Source organism: Archocentrus centrarchus, chromosome 4 (assembly GCF_007364275.1).
Source record: "Archocentrus centrarchus isolate MPI-CPG fArcCen1 chromosome 4, fArcCen1, whole genome shotgun sequence".
NCBI lineage: Eukaryota > Metazoa > Chordata > Actinopteri > Cichliformes > Cichlidae > Archocentrus > Archocentrus centrarchus.
In genome coordinates, this window is record NC_044349.1 from 11,972,327 (window position 1) to 11,989,584 (window position 17,258).

The following is a 17,258-nucleotide window of genomic DNA, read 5'->3' on the forward strand; positions in this document are numbered from 1 at the left end:
AAAAAAAAAAAAATCAGATTTGCCACTTTTCCAAAATAAATAAATAAACGCAACATATTTACTTGGTCCAGCTTCTTCAGTAACTGATTTTCATCTTGTTTTTTTTTTTCCTTATAAATAGTCACATGATGGACATTTGTTATAATTGTGTATAGATGTTTTACAGACTTTTATTAGAACTCCAATAACTGAAAAAATCCTCAAAATTGTCATCATCAGTGATCTTCAATGGGCTTTAACAGCCCAATATGTAAGCAAGCCTAAATGAACAATGTACAGTAGTTCTAATAATGCAGGTTGCAGGATATGGGGTCCATTTGCAGTGTGTATGAGTCATATTTCAGTCGGTGCAAAGTCATAAAGTTAAACCATCACAGCTGCACTTGCTGTCAGGGCTTCAGAAACCTGCGCTATTTGTCCGATAGTAACCCCCCCCAATCAATCGGCATATCTGCAGCGTGTATGTGAAAGTAAGGCTTGGAGGGGGTGGGGATGGCTTTCGAGGTCCATACGTAGCAGCATCTGTGGAGCGCGTGTGCTCTCCCTGCAACTTCCGCACCCACCTCATCAATTTGCGTTGCGCAGCCTTGTATGGAAAACAGGTCTTGTGGTGTGAGCAGTCTGCGCCAATCAGCTTGGCTGCGCTCTGACAGAGGAGGGGTGACGGGAGGAGGCTGGAAAGCCCTGCCTGGGGTGGGGTTTTTCTTCAAGGGGGAGGGACCCGCTGAGCCGGTTGGCGTTTGAAAATGAATGATTTGCTGCTCTGGTTGTAGACAGCGGCCGGTTGGTATGTGTTTAGCGGCAAACTGAAGCTACGGCGTTAACGGATAACAGAGGAAAAGATTAAAGAAAAATTCAGATCTACACACAAAAAACAAACCGGATTAAGAACCAGCTTCCAGCAATGCAATGTGAGTTTAAGCCTTATTTGCGTCTTTCATATTTTGTAACCGGGAGGGTTTGATTTTACCCTGAACTCCGAGTTTCATTTCCACACATCAGGTTTTGGTAAGAAACCGGTTGGTCGTGATTTTAAGAAACTCTCCGGTTTATGTGCGTGTTGCATTTACGCGGCTTAGAAATGATTGAGAAATGCTGCGCCCTCGGGTTTTTGATGCTGAAGCGTGATTTCCGGGTTTATAATGTGAGTTTCAAATCGAACCTCACAGTCTCGGTTCAGTGGAGCTTATTTTAGGCGTTGATGGGATAATATATAGTAATAAATGTGTTCAATTTAAAGAACGAGTATGTCTAGACAACATGCGCAGACCTGGTCTCATCCTAAAAGGGTGTAACCCAGCCAGCTAGCAGATCCATCTGAATTCTTCTCTGTAATTTGGCTCATTTAAAAAATAGATCATTAAAGTCTAAGACACTCCCTTTTATTTTTAAAGGTCTGCACTGGCTTACAAATATTTTTAGTGGGGGAAAAAAAACTGCTCACTGTACCACGGTGTTTCCGAGAATGATGACGCCCAGTGGGTGCTGCTGGGAGGGAGCAGCTGGATGAACAGGAAGATGGAAGGAAATCGTGCATTTTTGGGAACTCACAGTATCGCTCTTTCGTTTTGAGCAGCAGCACCAGGCTTTAAGTGGTGGAGTGAGGTGGCTGTTATTGAGGACAAAAACAGAAATGAAGCGTGACTAAGAATCGGAGAGACGCATCGCCTTTTTGTCTGTACAGTTTAAAAGGGGATTAACCTAACTGAAGTTTGCAGGCATGGGTGTATTGTTTTGGGGGGGGACAGTCCCTAATGTTGGGGCAGACACTTTGTTTAAGGATTCATGGGTGGAGGGCGTGTTTCTCTATTAATCAGCAAAGAAGCATAAGAGGCTGCAGTTCCCTTTCTGAATGAAACAGCTGTTGCTATGCAGTCAAATCCCCTCCTGGTTCCATGAATGCAGTATTTCGGTAATGGTAGCTGTTTGCACAACTGTGCTGAATCCATCAGATGATTCATCCTCGTTATTGGCTGTGCTGTCTTATGACGAGGAAAGCATGCACATAAAGTGCCAAAAATACTGCATGTGTTTCATCAAAAAGGTGATTAAAGATCGTAAAATCAGTCAGCAGAAAATCAATAAGCAGCTACTCTATACACTGTTTAATTGCCCTCTGGTTGTAGCTCCTCAGAGAGACGCATTTGAATATGTCACCTTGGGCTGTAGGAAGATAAGATGCCAGTGGCATCATAGATTCATGAACTGAGTGATAAAATAATTGGACTTATATGGATTGGACTCTAACTGAGTGCTCAAAGCGCTTTTTACTACAAGCCTCAATAACCCAATCACACACACACATTCTTACAAGCACTTTTTTTTTTATTCCTAAGCATTTGTCTAACACACTCGCACTCAAATGGATGCATCGGAGGGAGCTTGGGGTTCACAGTATCTTGCCCAAGGATACTTCAACCTTTCAATTGGTAGATGACCCGCTCTTCCTCCTGAGCTGCAAACTAAATAGGTTTTGGTTGTGGACTTTTGAGTTTCTCGGAAACTGTGTTAGACATTAATCAAAAACAACAACAACAAAAAGAAGTTGTCAGATTCTGAAAAGCAGGTAAAAGCCATCCATGTTACTGCTTTAGTAACAGAGGTCGAATTTACATGTGCAGGCCCTCCATTGCATGCTAAGCATTATAAACATCAAGGTAAAGGAAGTAAAGCTGTGCTTCAGTGCAGGCAGGTTTAATGACAAAAGCGTTGATTAACAGGTTGATCTATATTGGAAATAAATAACAGGTTGCAGCCTTGCTTCTCAGGGATATTGATTGTAATTTTGCTTGCTGAGAGATAATTAAATGGGAAGTATGTGGACCCATGGGTGATATCAGGAAACCACTGAAGAAATGATTGATGGAAAAACTGAAAGTTTATCACAGCATGCAGGGAACTGTATTCTTAGGCTGCCCATGGATCAATAACACTGCTCCCCTTGTTGACCATTGATGGATCTTTTAAAGGGGTTTCCACTGCCAGATGAACAGTAAGGGGTGGAGTATCATACCAGGTCTGTATGGTAGGCATGCTTCTCAAATTTTTGTGTGTGACTTTTTGTTTTTAATGTGATAGGCTCATGTGATGATGTCTCATGAGGGGGGGGGGGGGGGGGGGGGGGGTTTAGAAATAACCTCAAGGTTTTTTTTTTCCTATATACAGCTCTCAAATCTTGTATCGCACACTTGTAGGGTTTATGAGTGATTGAACCTTTCCTCAAGATCAGTGTCACACACCAATCACATCACGAGACCACAGCAGTGACTGAAATAAGAGGAGTTGGGGGTGGGTGGGAGATTTTTAACGTCTGCCCCAGTCCATCCCAGGCCTGCCTGCCTCCACCTTCAGCTCATCCTGCATTTAATACTGCTTTCATATCCATATCCACCCACAGCAGAGGGATCTGCAGCTGCAGTGGAAGCAAGAGGCGAAATAAAATGTGTCGCGTGTCCACAGAGAGACCTTTAAACCTCCAGATCAAATCAAATCAAGTACATGCCTCCTCAGGGACATCTGTTTTTGGCTGATGGTGATGATTCTTTTGCAGTTTAGATATAATTAACATTTAAAATAATCCATGTGACGTGTATGTTGTTACACAATGGAAGGCTTGGGTCTGAATATGTGTCAAACCTGTGACAGAAAATATTTTTGACCTCTCTGGAGCCTGTTTTTTTTTTTTTTTTTTTTCTTTTCCCCCCCATGGGTCTGAGTCCAATTGTCCCTGACAGGTGAGCCATGATGGGCTGCTGCCAGATGAAGCTGCTGCTATGTGTTTTCAGCCCTCTTACATAAACAGATAAGTCCTGTGATTTACCAAAGAGGAGGGGGGTCCAGTTGGGCAACAACAGTGGCTTGAATGATAGAGAGGTCTGACATGGTTACTGTGATGGAATAATGACAAAGGCAGAAAAGGAGGGTGGTACTGATCAGCTCAAATACACTGGGCTGACATGTAAATCACAGGATCACTGAGAGAAGAGGGAGCAATCAGGAAGTCTTTGTCCACGCTTTGCTGTCCCAGTTGGAGTTTCCACTTTCCTTCTGTTGCACGTTTTTAAAATTCAGTTTCCATCATCAGTTTCCTTCAGTGGCTTCCAGTGGATGCTGGGCGGGTGGAGCAGTGTAAATATTTTCATGAGGTGTTTAGTTGATCCAGCTCAGCGATGAAAGACAATTATTTGTAAGAAAGGCAGCATTATCTGTAGCACGTGTTTGCCAGATAGGCTCCATTCAGTCTGGTTAGCAGCATAGATGAAAACAGTATTTTTCTTTTAACAGTTCACGAAGTCAGATTCGATCAGCGTGCGTTTATGTGCGTCACAGTTTGTTTGAGATCAGCTTTTCGCGATCGTGATTTCTTTCTGATCACTAGATAAAAAACAGGCAGAGGTATGCGAACATGTCCTCAATTAAAACTGTGGGAATGTGCAATGTGACCTAGTGCCCTACAGCAGGTGACTTTAGTGAGTACCACCTGCTGCTGGCTGTCACACGTTGGTGTTGGTAGTGTTGGCTGAAGTGTTGTGGCAATTAGACAAGAGAAGCAAAATGCTTTGAGGCATCTTTTCAGCCCAGGCTTCGCTGCTGAACGATTTTCTTTGGATGTTATTTCTTTGTCAAATATGATTGTTTATGCAGGCATTTTTTTTTTAATTCATCAAACTTTTCTTAAGATCTAAACACCAAACTGTTTAAATTATTTAGCAATTACAGCACAAATCTCCGAGACACACACCACTTTAAAAGGAATTGCTCCCGGATGCACGATCCGAGTCGTGTTGCAGCTACTTTCAGCTGCTCAGTTGTTCACAAGGGGTCGTCACACCAGGTAGCACCACATGTTTGATTTGGCAGATCCCCAGAGGAATCTGTGTCTCCTCCTGGGATTGAAGTGGGGGATCTTTCACTTAGTGCCACTGATCAAATTTGCATTTTAATAAACATAATTTTATAAGAGCTGCTGAGTCAGTATCTGAATGTGGCTTATGTTCACCTCTCGGTCATCGTCTACAAACGTGTCCTTACTGTGAATGCTGACAAACCCTGACGGTCCTCTCTTTCAGTGACTTTGTGCGAGTCCACCACCACGACGGAAGCAGGGGTGATGGAGCCTCCCAGAGCAGCCGGCTTCCTGGAGTCATCTTGTGTTACGGGGGACAGCGCAGCTTCGCTTGATGACGGCATTGTGGACACAGCAAAGTACGCCAACACAAACACACTTCACCGGATTCTGGGTGGCATTACCTCTGCGGGGCCTTTAAAGATAAGCCCCTCTTTGCTTGAACTGCCCACAGAAAGGTAGTGATAGCGTTTACACCACCAACAGTTGAGATGAGGGCATGATATGTGCTGTCAGGATGAGAGAAACAGTTGCCTCCTCCCCTTCACACATGACTCACACAGAGTCAACTATCTGCCACCGGCTACCCCGTACAGCCAGTGCCAAAAGGTGGACTGGATACCTTTTGGGAATGCAGTCACTTAAATGAAGTGACATGTTTTGTTTCCTTCCTTTTTCTTTAGTGAGTCTTCAGAGGAAGAGTCCACAGGGGAAAGGGAAGAGGAGGCTGGCGCCCAGGATGCAGCCACCTGCAGCAGCAGCACCAAGACTAGAGAGTACCCTGCTGAGAACAGCTCAAACACACACACAGGTGAGTGCTGAGGGAAAGCCAGTGGAGAGAATGTGTTTACGCTTCCTCGGTCACTCCCTAAACTCTTAAATTCTTGAGGGCGGTGCAGGAGGAATTATGAAAAGCAGTATACAAACGCACAATTAGACAACGTCAGTGTCATTTTTAGGATGTTTTGCATAGTCGAGCATCCCTGGAGATAGACTGTGATCTCAAGTTTGATCTGATTGCTGTGCTTACTCTAGTCATTGATGTCAGCATTTGTGACTGCGCTTTATCAGATTTTTTTTTTTTGTTTTTTTTTTATTTTCCTGAGGAAGCAGCACAAACAGGACTGAATGAACTCTGTGTCCTTTGGCGCAATGAGCTCGACTTCCCTTTTCCTGCCTTTAAACTGCACATTGACATTCCTTCCTGTCTTAGTCAGTGAGGAAAAACCCTGATGCATGTAGTACTGCGGCATTTGTTTATGTCGTGGACTGCGAATCTTGCACTGCGAGCCAAAGTGAATTGGCAGGCACAACTTAAAGGAATATTTTTTTTTATCATTTATTAATGAGCAGAATCATATTTAATGCTATTTCTGTACATATTGACTGCAGGTAGCATTTTTATGAATATTTATAGTCCTGCCCTCAGTGAACTGATAAGCAGCTGCACGTTTGCTCATAAATCCTCTGTGTGTAACCGTCCTGCTGTTTGTTCAAACATCCCCTTTTTAATATGTTTATTGATCATAAAAACGCTTATTACACAGGACGTAATCTTTGTTTTTTTATATATACTGTTTTATAAAGCTTTATAAAGTGTGCATGAAGGGGAAATAAAATTACCTTTCCTGTTTTTTAAAGAAAGCTACATGTAGCCAACCTGAAGGAATGCCTAACTCTTGGATCTTACTGTGTTTCCTGTGTGACTGAGGGCAGCTCTGTTAACACTGGCACTAGTTTTGCTTGTTCAGTCAGCAGCCTGTGCGACTTTGTAGCTTTAATATACCGGTAGTGCCCGCTCTTGGTTGGTACCCGTAATACCTCAAATAAAGCATTTTGTTGCAGTTCTCACAGACAGCAGAGGAGTGCAGATCAGTCACTTAGGCCTGAATGTCATTTGCACATCTTCCAGTGAGCGCCCAGCGCCCAGACTCCCTGTCGGTGCCAGCGGCAGCAGAGCCCCTTCTGTGGACGACGCAGTGCGATGGAGAGGTGAAACTGAGGTTGGAGGACTCTGGTCTGGCTGCCGAACCCCCTTTGACAGTGAACCAGATGTTCACGTCAGCTGTGGAGCGCTTTGGTGATTATACAGCTTTGTGCTGGAAGGACGGCGACCAGCAGAAAAGCCTGAAATACAAAGAATACTACCAGATGTGCCGCAATGCTGCCAAAAGCTTCCTGAAGGTAGTTTTCTTTTTGACTCTTCGGGGTTAAAAGCTTATATTAAATTATTCTAGTTCAACCTCCTTTTCCCCGTTTGCAAACCACCAAAACCTGTTTTAATTGTTACGCATTTGTTGGCATTTGTTGAGGGTGTGTTTTCAGCTTTGTCTTTAGTAAAGTGCTACAGCAACACGAGCTAGTTAATACATTACTTTAGGGACATAAAATTAAGCTTAACTCAGTTTTTAAGCAAAAATACAAAATGCTCTGAAATGGGGTTTTTTTTTTCTTCTTTTTTTTCCTCTTATCATAAAGGATCGCCACAGCGGGTAGCCCCACATATTTGATTTGGCAGATTTTTGCACTTCCTGATGCAACCCCCAAAGGGCTTTATGTCTCCTGCTGGGATCAAACTTTTCTAGGAGGAGGAGAATGTCAGCATGAATTAGGCATTAATTAATCAGGCCTTTAACCTGCAGGCTTCCTAGTAGGAAGTCTGTGTGATGGATCGCACTGATTTGTAAGGAAAGCGCAGATAGTCCAGCTTAGGGAGCAGTCTTCCTGTGTCCTGCCTCCTAAAACCTCTACTCAGGCAATAAGATAACCTAAACCACGCAGAGGATTTCAAGCAGTGAAGAGCTGGCGTGTCCTGTCCTGTTGTGTTATGGATGTGAGAGAGAACAACTTCAGACAGCGTCCTGACCTGATTTCGTGAAAAAACGGCTTATAACACAAGTGAAATCTGGCTCTTAAAAAAAAAAATAAAATGAAGATAAATCAATTAAAAAAAAAAATTGCTTGCAGGTCTAACACACAGTGGGGGGTTAAACACTTCAAATATGGAAAATTGAGTGCTTGATTTTGTTTAGTTTGAAGAATTTAACTCAGTAGCCAGAAACCTTTGTTTTCCCCCTCACCGCAGTCTTCCTCAGCACCAAAATTCTTGTTTTATACAATAATCTTCAAGTTGTCATCATTTTAATGTTTTCTGTCCATTCGTTTTTGTGCCCAGTCAGTCTAGACAGCACGCGTCGCCGCACGAAGGGGTTGGGCTGAAATGTCAGCCAGACAGCGAGGTCTCAGCAGGACAGAGCATGTTATTGTCTCTAGTGAAACTCAGCTGAGTTAGACAGCAGGGTGACTCATTTCTGCACACACTCACAAACTAACTTGAGCCTTAGACATGAACTGGAGACCTTTATTGGCCTTTCGTTACATGATGAACAAAGCTCAGTTTTTTTCTTTCCTAACACAATCATGGGTTTCAGATCTAACTGCATGTGACCCCTTTATTATCTTTCAACAACTTCAATATGCTGGCTACGGTTTAATCTTGGTATCTGTTACCATTTGACTGTATGTGTGCTTCCATGGTAGCAGTTTCCATCGTAATGCACTTCAGCTCACATCCCTCTGTGCATTTAAACCATCTCCACGTTTAAAGAAGCGAGACAGGCTAAATCTGGTGCATGTAAAGAAACAGAAGAAAAGCTTGAAAAAAAAGTGAGAATGAGGATTAAACAGCTGTCCCCTCTGAACTTTATTCTGTTAATCAAACACAAAACAGCCTAAGGTAGTAATTAAAGTGAGATTGCTTTGTGCCTGAACAGCCCTGAAGCTCTGCTGGAACTTTTACTCAGGTTATTAAGACGGCGTAATAGATTATAGTTTTTTTTTTTTTTTAATAAGTGCGCTCTTCCTTCTACAGCTCGGACTGGAACGCTACCACGGCGTCGGGATCCTGGGCTTCAACTCCACCGAGTGGTTCGTCGCTGACATCGGAGCCATTTTGGCAGGGTGAGATTCATCTTCAGCACTAAATATTTACTTTATGTGACTGATGATCGTGAGCCTAATGCCTCTCACTCACTATATTTGTGTCTATCTTATCTACATACTGATGTGTTACGTGTGTCAGTGCGTATGCTTGTGTGTCTTCATACCAGGGTGATACAGTCTGAGACTAGAAACATGAACATGACAGACCACCACCTTGGCTGTCATCCACTTTTGCACATAACCTCTAAGCTGAACGGCATCTTGATTGATTGAGTGATTGATTGATGCGATAGAGCCTCAGTGGTTGAAACAATGCACATTAACTCAAGTGCTGTACTTAAGTACAGTTTTGATGCACTTGTACTTCATCTGAAAGAGAAATTGTATTTATTTTATTCCACTACTGGTTACTAATCAGATTGAGAATATATGAAACACCTCTTAATCGTTTAAAATAATAAAGCTCATGTCAGTTGTCGGGCAATTTCTTTTCTGAACTGCTAACATGGTTTCATTTAAATAAGTAAAAATAATGTTACGTCAAATCCTTTGACTGTGAATCCATTAATACATTTTCCTGACAACACTAATGTGGCTTTACTTTAGTGCTTTATAAGGCTTATTTATTCATTGTTGTTGTGTTGGTGCTTTTATTAAAACAAAGTATCTTTGGTGAACTGTGCACTGATCACATAACAGCAATCACAAGCCTCTCAGCTTTGCTGCATAAATATTCAGTATGAATGAAGCCAAGCGAAACCAAACCATGTGTGTTATTCAAGAGCGTAAAAGAAATCCAGAGAAGCCAAAACCCTTCAGGCCTCGACCGATCGGTCAAGGCCCGATGTGCCTCGGCTCAGCTGCTTACATCACCAAACATCTGTTATGTGAAACTGGGTCCAGTAAATTTTGGTTCTTACACACACACAAACACACACACAGATACTGTGGTTTCCTAATCTCTCCATCCTGCTTAATGGCCACAAAAAGAGAGTCGGTTAGAATGTCAACAAACCGGTCATGAGGAATGTGATCGGGTCAAGTTTGGAAAACTCAGTTTGAGGTTCATATTTTCACCAAAACAAAACATTGACTCACATGTTGCTTATCTCACTGTCTTTTAGAAGCGGAGGCCTAGTTTCTAGTAAAGCAATGCTGCTAGGTCAGCCGGTTTCTGTTGCTCCATTATCAGGAGATATTTCCTCTTTATCTTTTTTGAACTGAGTGCACGTAGTGGACTGGTTTTCTATCGGAACATCAGGATGAGGGCCTTTATTTTAGGATATCTGCAGCTCCTTTAAGGACTTAAGGATGTGCTGCTGGCATTAAATTCAGTTTTTCCACAAAACAAAACATTCTCAGTTTCAGCGTTTAATATGTTGTTGCTTCATTTAAATGCCGCGTTAACATGATTGCGTGCAAATTTGCGAATCCATCCACCTTTTTTTCTTTGTTTAAGCAGGTGTAGGCTGGGTTTAATGATTAATTTATGATATTATTTGAGTTTATTGTAATACACAGCTGGGGGGAGTGACGAATCTGTCATATGGATGTCAGTAATTTCAATGCATTTAGTAAATAACTGCAAGCTCTACTGATTTTTCTCTTTTTTTTCACCTGTTAAAATAAGTATTTAATTGCATCCTGTATGGCAATAAATTGTCCTAAAAGTCTTAAATGTGCCTTGGTGTAAAGATGTCACATGATTGGCTGACATGTACCTGTGGTTACACTAAACATGTGTAACTGCACAGGCACAGAAACAAATTTAAATGCCAAGAAGTAATCTGCTTCAACAAGAAGCAGATTAAATCTGAAATATTGGACTGGCTGATACATTTCCACTAAGTCAGTTACAGGATTTACCTCTAAGTTGATGCTGCCGACTCAGATTAATAAATCCTGTACATCTGCAGGTTTTGGATTTTAAGTTGTTGTTTTTATGGCAACTGGAGATAAATGAATAAGTGAAAAAAACAATCCATATATTTACCAATCAGATGCGGCTAATTCAGCCTATCTGCAAATTAAAGGCCTCTAAACTTAATGTTTTGGATATGTAAATAAATGAATAACTATATAACTGAGTGTATGACGTCTTGCTCTCTCTCTTTCTCGCAGTGGGTTCGCTGTGGGCATCTACACCACCAACTCTCCTGAAGCCTGCCAGTATGTAGCAGAAAACAGCAAGGCTAATATCATTGTGGTGGAGAACCACAAACAGCTGCAGAAAATCCTTCAGGTATGATGAGAGTGACTTACACACTGACATGGATCATAATGCTAAATGGATTTGGGGCACGGCTAGAAAAAACATCCCTTATTTACTTTATCATAAGCCTTTGATCACTAAACTATTGGCCTCATCTTTTTTGTCCTGTAATAATATTTATATTGAAGAAATTCCACGAGCGTTTTCGCTGATTGTCTTCGTGTTTGTCCACAGATTGAAGGCAACCTGCCACACTTGAAAGCTATCATCCAGTACAAAGATGCGCTAAAAGAGAAGAGGCCAAATCTGTACACGGTAAGCGCACGCTCCGTGCACGAGTGTATAAGAAAAGCGCTTGTTAAACTTAATCTTAAGTGGTTTTGTTTGTGTGCCGCAGTGGGCCGAGTTCTTGGAGCTTGGACGCGATGAGCCTGACGCTCCTCTCGATGCGGTCATCGCCAGCCAGAAGCCCAACCAATGCTGCTCCCTCATTTACACCTCAGGAACCACAGGCCAGCCCAAAGGAGTCATGCTCAGCCATGACAACGTAAGTTTCACTGCAGCCTTGTGGCATGGAGCAGATAAACACGGGTGCTAATAATTTCAGTCGTAATTAATGGGATTAGTAAAATCAGTGTTTACCTTACTTTTTGCTGCCTACTGTGTCCTCAGCTGTAAAGTAAAGATATAAAACACTACATTTGCCACTGCATCCCACATGCACAACTATTAAAGTACATTGTCATTACCCCCCCCCCTCTCTCTCTGCTCAGTTAACTTGGACCGCCTACTCTACCGGCAAGCATGTGAATCTCACAGAGGCCACCCAGTCTCAGGAGGTGGTGGTCAGCTACCTGCCTCTGAGCCACATTGCAGCTCAGATGGTCGACATCTGGATCACCATGAAGATCGGAGCGATGACTTACTTCGCTCAGCCAGATGCCCTCAAGGTGAGACGCAGTGATTGTATTGATAGTGCCACTAGACTAGGCAAACATGTCGGCACCCAGAATAAACGCTCAGCGCCCTGTTTAATAGGTTTACCCTGCCAGGCAGTGTGCGTCTTTTTGGCTGCCATAGAAGAAGAACAAAGGATTTACCAATTTTTTTTTTTTTTTTTTTTAATTAGGGTTCGCTGGTAGAGACCTTGAAGGAAGCACGTCCAACAGCCTTCATGGGTGTCCCACGTGTCTGGGAGAAGATGCAGGAGAAGATGAAAGCTGTTGGAGCAAAGTCTTCTGCCGTGCGCAGGAAAGTGGCTGCCTGGGCCAAAGATGTGGGTCTGCGCACCAATCTGAGCAAGATGAACCAGTATGTATACGTTATAAAAATTACAGCTTTTGTTTTTAGATGGTGCTGAATCATTTCCTCGGGGGTGGAGAGTTCCTGTTTCATTTTACTGAAATGTTCTTATATTTCTGTCAGTGCTTCTTATTTGGGAAACCACTGCAGATATAGGGTTATTGTTGGAGTACTGTAACAATTTTTTCATCACCTGTAGTGTCAGTGTCACTTTTTGGAACCACAGCACATATAGAGATCTAAAAAAAGATATAAATAGTGTGCTCTTTACCACCCGCATTAACCCTCACACTGTTTCCTCTCTCTACTAGAAATGCAACACCAGGGGGCACTTCTGTCAGCTATCAAATAGCCAAACAGCTTGTGTTCAAGAAGGTGCGTAAGGCGCTGGGCCTGGACCGCTGCACCAAGTGTTACACAGGCGCCGCCCCCATCACCAAAGATACTCTAGAGTTCTTCCTCAGCCTCAATATTACTCTCTTTGAACTGTACGGCATGAGTGAGAGCAGCGGCCCTCACACCATCTCCCGCCGCGATGCCTTCAAGCTCACCAGGTATATTTTACTGTTTGCATTGGTTTGATGACACGCAGACTGTAACCTGCACTGCAAGGTTTAAAAAAAACAAAAACAATAAATGAGTGATCTCAGTGGTGAGTTACTCAAATGCTGTCTTGCAGTTGTGGCGTAGAGATCCCAGGGTGCAAAACAAAGCTGCACAACAAAGACGAGGAGGGAAATGGTGAGATCTGCTTTTGGGGTCGTCACGTCTTCATGGGTTACCTCAATATGCCCGACAAGACGGCGGAGGCTCTGGATGCAGAGGGCTGGCTGCACTCAGGTGACCTGGGCAAACAAGATGAGAATGGATTACTCTTCATCACTGGACGGATTAAAGGTACTCCTTGAGATAGATCTCACTTTGGTAGAACTGTACCAGATTAAAAAAAATTAAGATTATTAGTTCTCTTTTCAAAATCTTATATTCTGTGACAGGATGATCGCTTCAGGTTTGTTCTTCTTTCCTTTGCAGAGCTGATCATCACAGCAGGAGGTGAGAACATTCCTCCCGTCCCTATAGAGGATGAGGTGAAGGAGGCCGTGCCGCTGATTAGCAACGCCATGCTGATTGGCGACAAGAGGAAGTTTCTGTCTATGCTGCTCACAATCAAGGTAAAGGTTCAGATGCTGAGCCCTGAGAATAGGAGTGGTTGATAGCTCTGTATACTCATGTAGTTGAACTGATACCACAGGATGTAACTCACTGGAGTGAAGGGTGTCAGATGCAGACTGTATCTGTGGCAGATCTACATCAGTAAATCTGCTTTAACTGATGACAAGGAGAGAAGCACTGGCATTTCATTTAAAGCACTGACACCTAGTGGCCGTTTTGGAAAACCACACCACCATGACCCCTCATCTCCAGATTTATACTGTAATTGTCACTGAAGCTGCACTTACAGGAATATTTAAATATATGGGAGAAAAAAAATGATTTGCTAATTTTTTTCCCGACCCTCCAGTGCCAAGTGAACCTTGACACGGGCGATCCAGAGGACGAGCTGACACCGGAAGCTTTGGAGTTGTGCAAGCAGCTGGGCAGCAAGGCCACACGGGTGTCTGAGATCGCAGGCGGCCGAGACCCCGCAGTCCAAGCCGCCATCCAGGAGGGAATCAACAGAGTCAACGAGAAGGCCACTTCCAACGCTCAGCGTATTCAGAAGTGGGTCGTTCTGGATCGGGACTTCTCTGTTGCCGGAGGAGAGCTGGGTGAGGGCTTATTTTATTTAAAGGCTGTGGTGTGACTCGAACATGATGACAGGGCATCGTGCAAGTTGTCTGCTGTGTCACTCAGCTTCTGACTAACTGAGGTTTAACACAAGTTAAGATAAACCAGAACTTTGTGGGGATTGAATTGCTGCTTTGTGCCTTATTTCTTTGTCAAAACACATTCAGGTTGAGTTGAACTAAAGCCAAACTGGACTAATGATAAAGGTGTCTTTTTAAAAAATCCTTTTCCACACAGACGGAGGCCACACAGTAGCAAAAAAAAAAATGTTTTAAATAATTGAAAGAAATATATTTGAAATTATTCAGTGAAGTCTCTACCACTGATTGCTGAAAAAAAAAACAGTACTAGAACTATTTTTTTTTTTTTTTTAACATTTCAGCCACAATTTCCAAACTGTATGTATCTTAATCTTTCAGGTTTTAAACTTATTTTAATGTTTCCATTTTTAAAAATTTTTTTTCAGCTGAGGAGCACTTTGAAGTCACTGAGGGCTATAAAGCTAAAAGCTTCAAATTTCCAGTGACGATGATCTGTGAACCATCATATTAAATGACATTTAATGAGATACGTGTGATAACCTAATGGCACAGGCTTATAAATAACTGCAGCACGTTCCTTAATCACAGCTGTCCTCTCGCTGACAGGTCTAATGAGCAGAGGAGTGAGCCTGCTGTTGTTGTTGTTACTCTTCTGCTGTTTTTACATCCACTTATGGCCACAGTTGCTTGCGTGATGGGAAAACATCAGATTTAAGCTACAGCGGCCCCTAGTGGCAGTGATGGGAGTGTTTAATTTTGAGGAAAGCAGGAGTTAAACAGCATGAATCCTTTTGCTCTTTCCGCAGGCCCCACCATGAAGCTGAAGCGGCCAATGGTGGTAAAGATGTACAAGGAGCAGATTGATAACTTTTATAAGGACCTGGCATCTCCAGCAACCCCAGACAACCCGCTGCCACCCAAATAGACCTGCTGCACCTGCTGGGAGATCAGGACCGACTGCATGAGCGTGCAGATACACCCCCTCCACATCATTCCCGCCTCTCCCTGCTGCTGTGTTCCAACTGTATACATGTTTTTTTTTTTTTTTTACTGCCTTAAGTAGTGCTCAGTGTCTCGTTGTACAGAACAGATTGCCAAATGGAAGAAACGAGAGGTTAAATTCAGCTATTTATTTGTATTTTCTGAAAGAACCGTAATGACGTAGCAGCAGCTTTATGTAAGGAGTTGTGTAGTGGACTGTAATACTTGACACGCAGAGACAGAGACTCTCTCTCTCAAAAAAAAAAAAGCAAGTTACTGGAATGTTTTAAAGGAATCGTTTGTATTTGTTTTTGGTTTACCAAAGTTTATGTTTGCCAAATGAGCATCAGATGAACTGAAATTCCATAATCACGAGCTGCTTTCTGGCATTTCCACGTCTTTGGTGTTTCTCTCGCCTTTGATTTTATTTTTGTTTGTGTTCTAAATGTTAAAAGGGTTCTGCGGTTGAATTTAAGCTATCTTTCTCACCATGTCATTAAGCCATATCTATTGCTTTTTGGTATATGTCAGGTATTTTGATTTGTGCTGACTCATTTTTGTGTAATATTGTAAATATGTTTTACCTCCTTGTTTCTTTTGGCTTTCATTTTTTTTTTTTCCCCAGCCATTGCAATATGTCAGAAATCAGTTTTTGCACTCACTTGGGAACGAAGTAAAATTGTACATAAGTTATAGGGCTATATGTCAGTTTATGGCAAATGTATCAGCTGCTTACAGCTCGTTCTTGCTGGCCTGTTGCCGCGTCCATAAGTATCATGTAAATGTTGAGGTTTTAAGATGACACATTAATGTCCTTCTTAACGATGTCACACAAATTGGTGAGCTGTAAAATTGTAAGCTGTTCTTGCACTCCAGACAGGTGATCTTTGTACATCTTGTAATAATAGTATATAGCAGGTGTTTGAGATGCACTCCCAATGGAGGCAAACTGAAGGTTGGTTTGCTCGTTATGGTTCATTCACATTAAGTTTTTGTGCGTTTTGTTTTGTTTGAAGGATAAATAAGGAAATGACGGTGATTCAGAGGGTCAGGGTGAGTGAGTCTGAGCTGATGGAACACATCAAATGGCCTTTTTAGTTTAGTTATCTCAAAAAGTGCAATACACCAAATGTCAATGTACTTGCATTATGAGAATCTTAGCAGCAAATGGCTCAGTGAGCGCTCACAAGACCCCTGACAGAAAACTGGATTTACCTGAACCTAAGAGCTGTTTAATCTCAAATATATCAGGGTTAAAAGAAAATATGTTCAGTGCAGCAGGAGAAGAGTGAAGCAGGCCTGTTTGTACCTATGAAAATGTGAATATTTGTCAGACCAAATATGGAATAAAAATTCATTACACACTTTGTGAAACTTGTCCTTTTTTTTAATGTAAAGCGGTTTAAATTGAGCCACAAATAACAGTTTATCCATCAGTCAGATTCGTGCACACACAGACGTAGAGGTGGAGGAAGTCAAACGGCTTCAGCCGAATATCACCCATCTGGACTGTGTACCAGGCAGTCAGCATGCAGAGCTCAGATGGATGAGCCGTCATCACATGCACTCTAATGAAGATGCTGCTGGACTCAGTTCTGCTCCCCCCGAAGCACACTGAGGTGGACAGAACCTGAGCTGCAGTCCAGTCTGTCTTAGAAAGCTTTTTAACTCCAACCTCACAATCGGAACAGATTCAGCTGTCAGGTAGAAAGAAAGGAGAGGTCATGGCCTCAAAGCTAGATGAAATGGAATGGATAGCTTATTTCAATATTACACATGCTGACCAGTTTACTTACAGCTATCACTGAATCATAAATAGGCTACTTATCTCCCATGACGACTGCTGAGTCTCATTTTAGCAACATGTTAACAGTTCATCACTGATGTTATTTAAGCCATTTAAAACCGAAACACTGCAGCAGTTATACCAGATTCATTCCAAAGCAGAGCACTTAGGTTTGCACGAGGCGTTTTATTTTGAATATTGACCGTACGCTTTATGGCAGTCCCGTGTCTGATTTCCTGCGACCTTCTTCTTCTCCTTGCAGCTTGACTCGGCTTCTCTCAAGAACGAGGTGCAAACATGCAGCTGAGAACTACAGAAAGCCGTCAGTGCCAAATATCACCACGAGAGCCACTTCTGGCA

General features: G+C 42.5%; 1 protein-coding gene across 1 annotated transcript; it reads left to right on the forward strand.

Annotated features, from left to right (window-relative positions):
- The first annotated feature begins 744 nt into the window (after positions 1–744).
- On the forward strand, positions 745–16,479 carry acsbg2 (acyl-CoA synthetase bubblegum family member 2). The gene is made up of 15 exons (XM_030728011.1): positions 745–911; positions 5,070–5,205; positions 5,530–5,657; positions 6,759–7,030; positions 8,718–8,806; positions 10,910–11,030; positions 11,235–11,315; positions 11,398–11,547; positions 11,774–11,950; positions 12,130–12,311; positions 12,614–12,856; positions 12,982–13,199; positions 13,335–13,474; positions 13,825–14,071; positions 14,938–16,479. Exons 1-15 carry the CDS (start codon positions 905–907, stop codon positions 15,054–15,056), a joined length of 2,310 nt encoding a protein of 769 aa, XP_030583871.1. The 5' UTR covers positions 745–904; the 3' UTR covers positions 15,057–16,479.
- Positions 16,480–17,258: the final 779 nt, after the last annotated feature.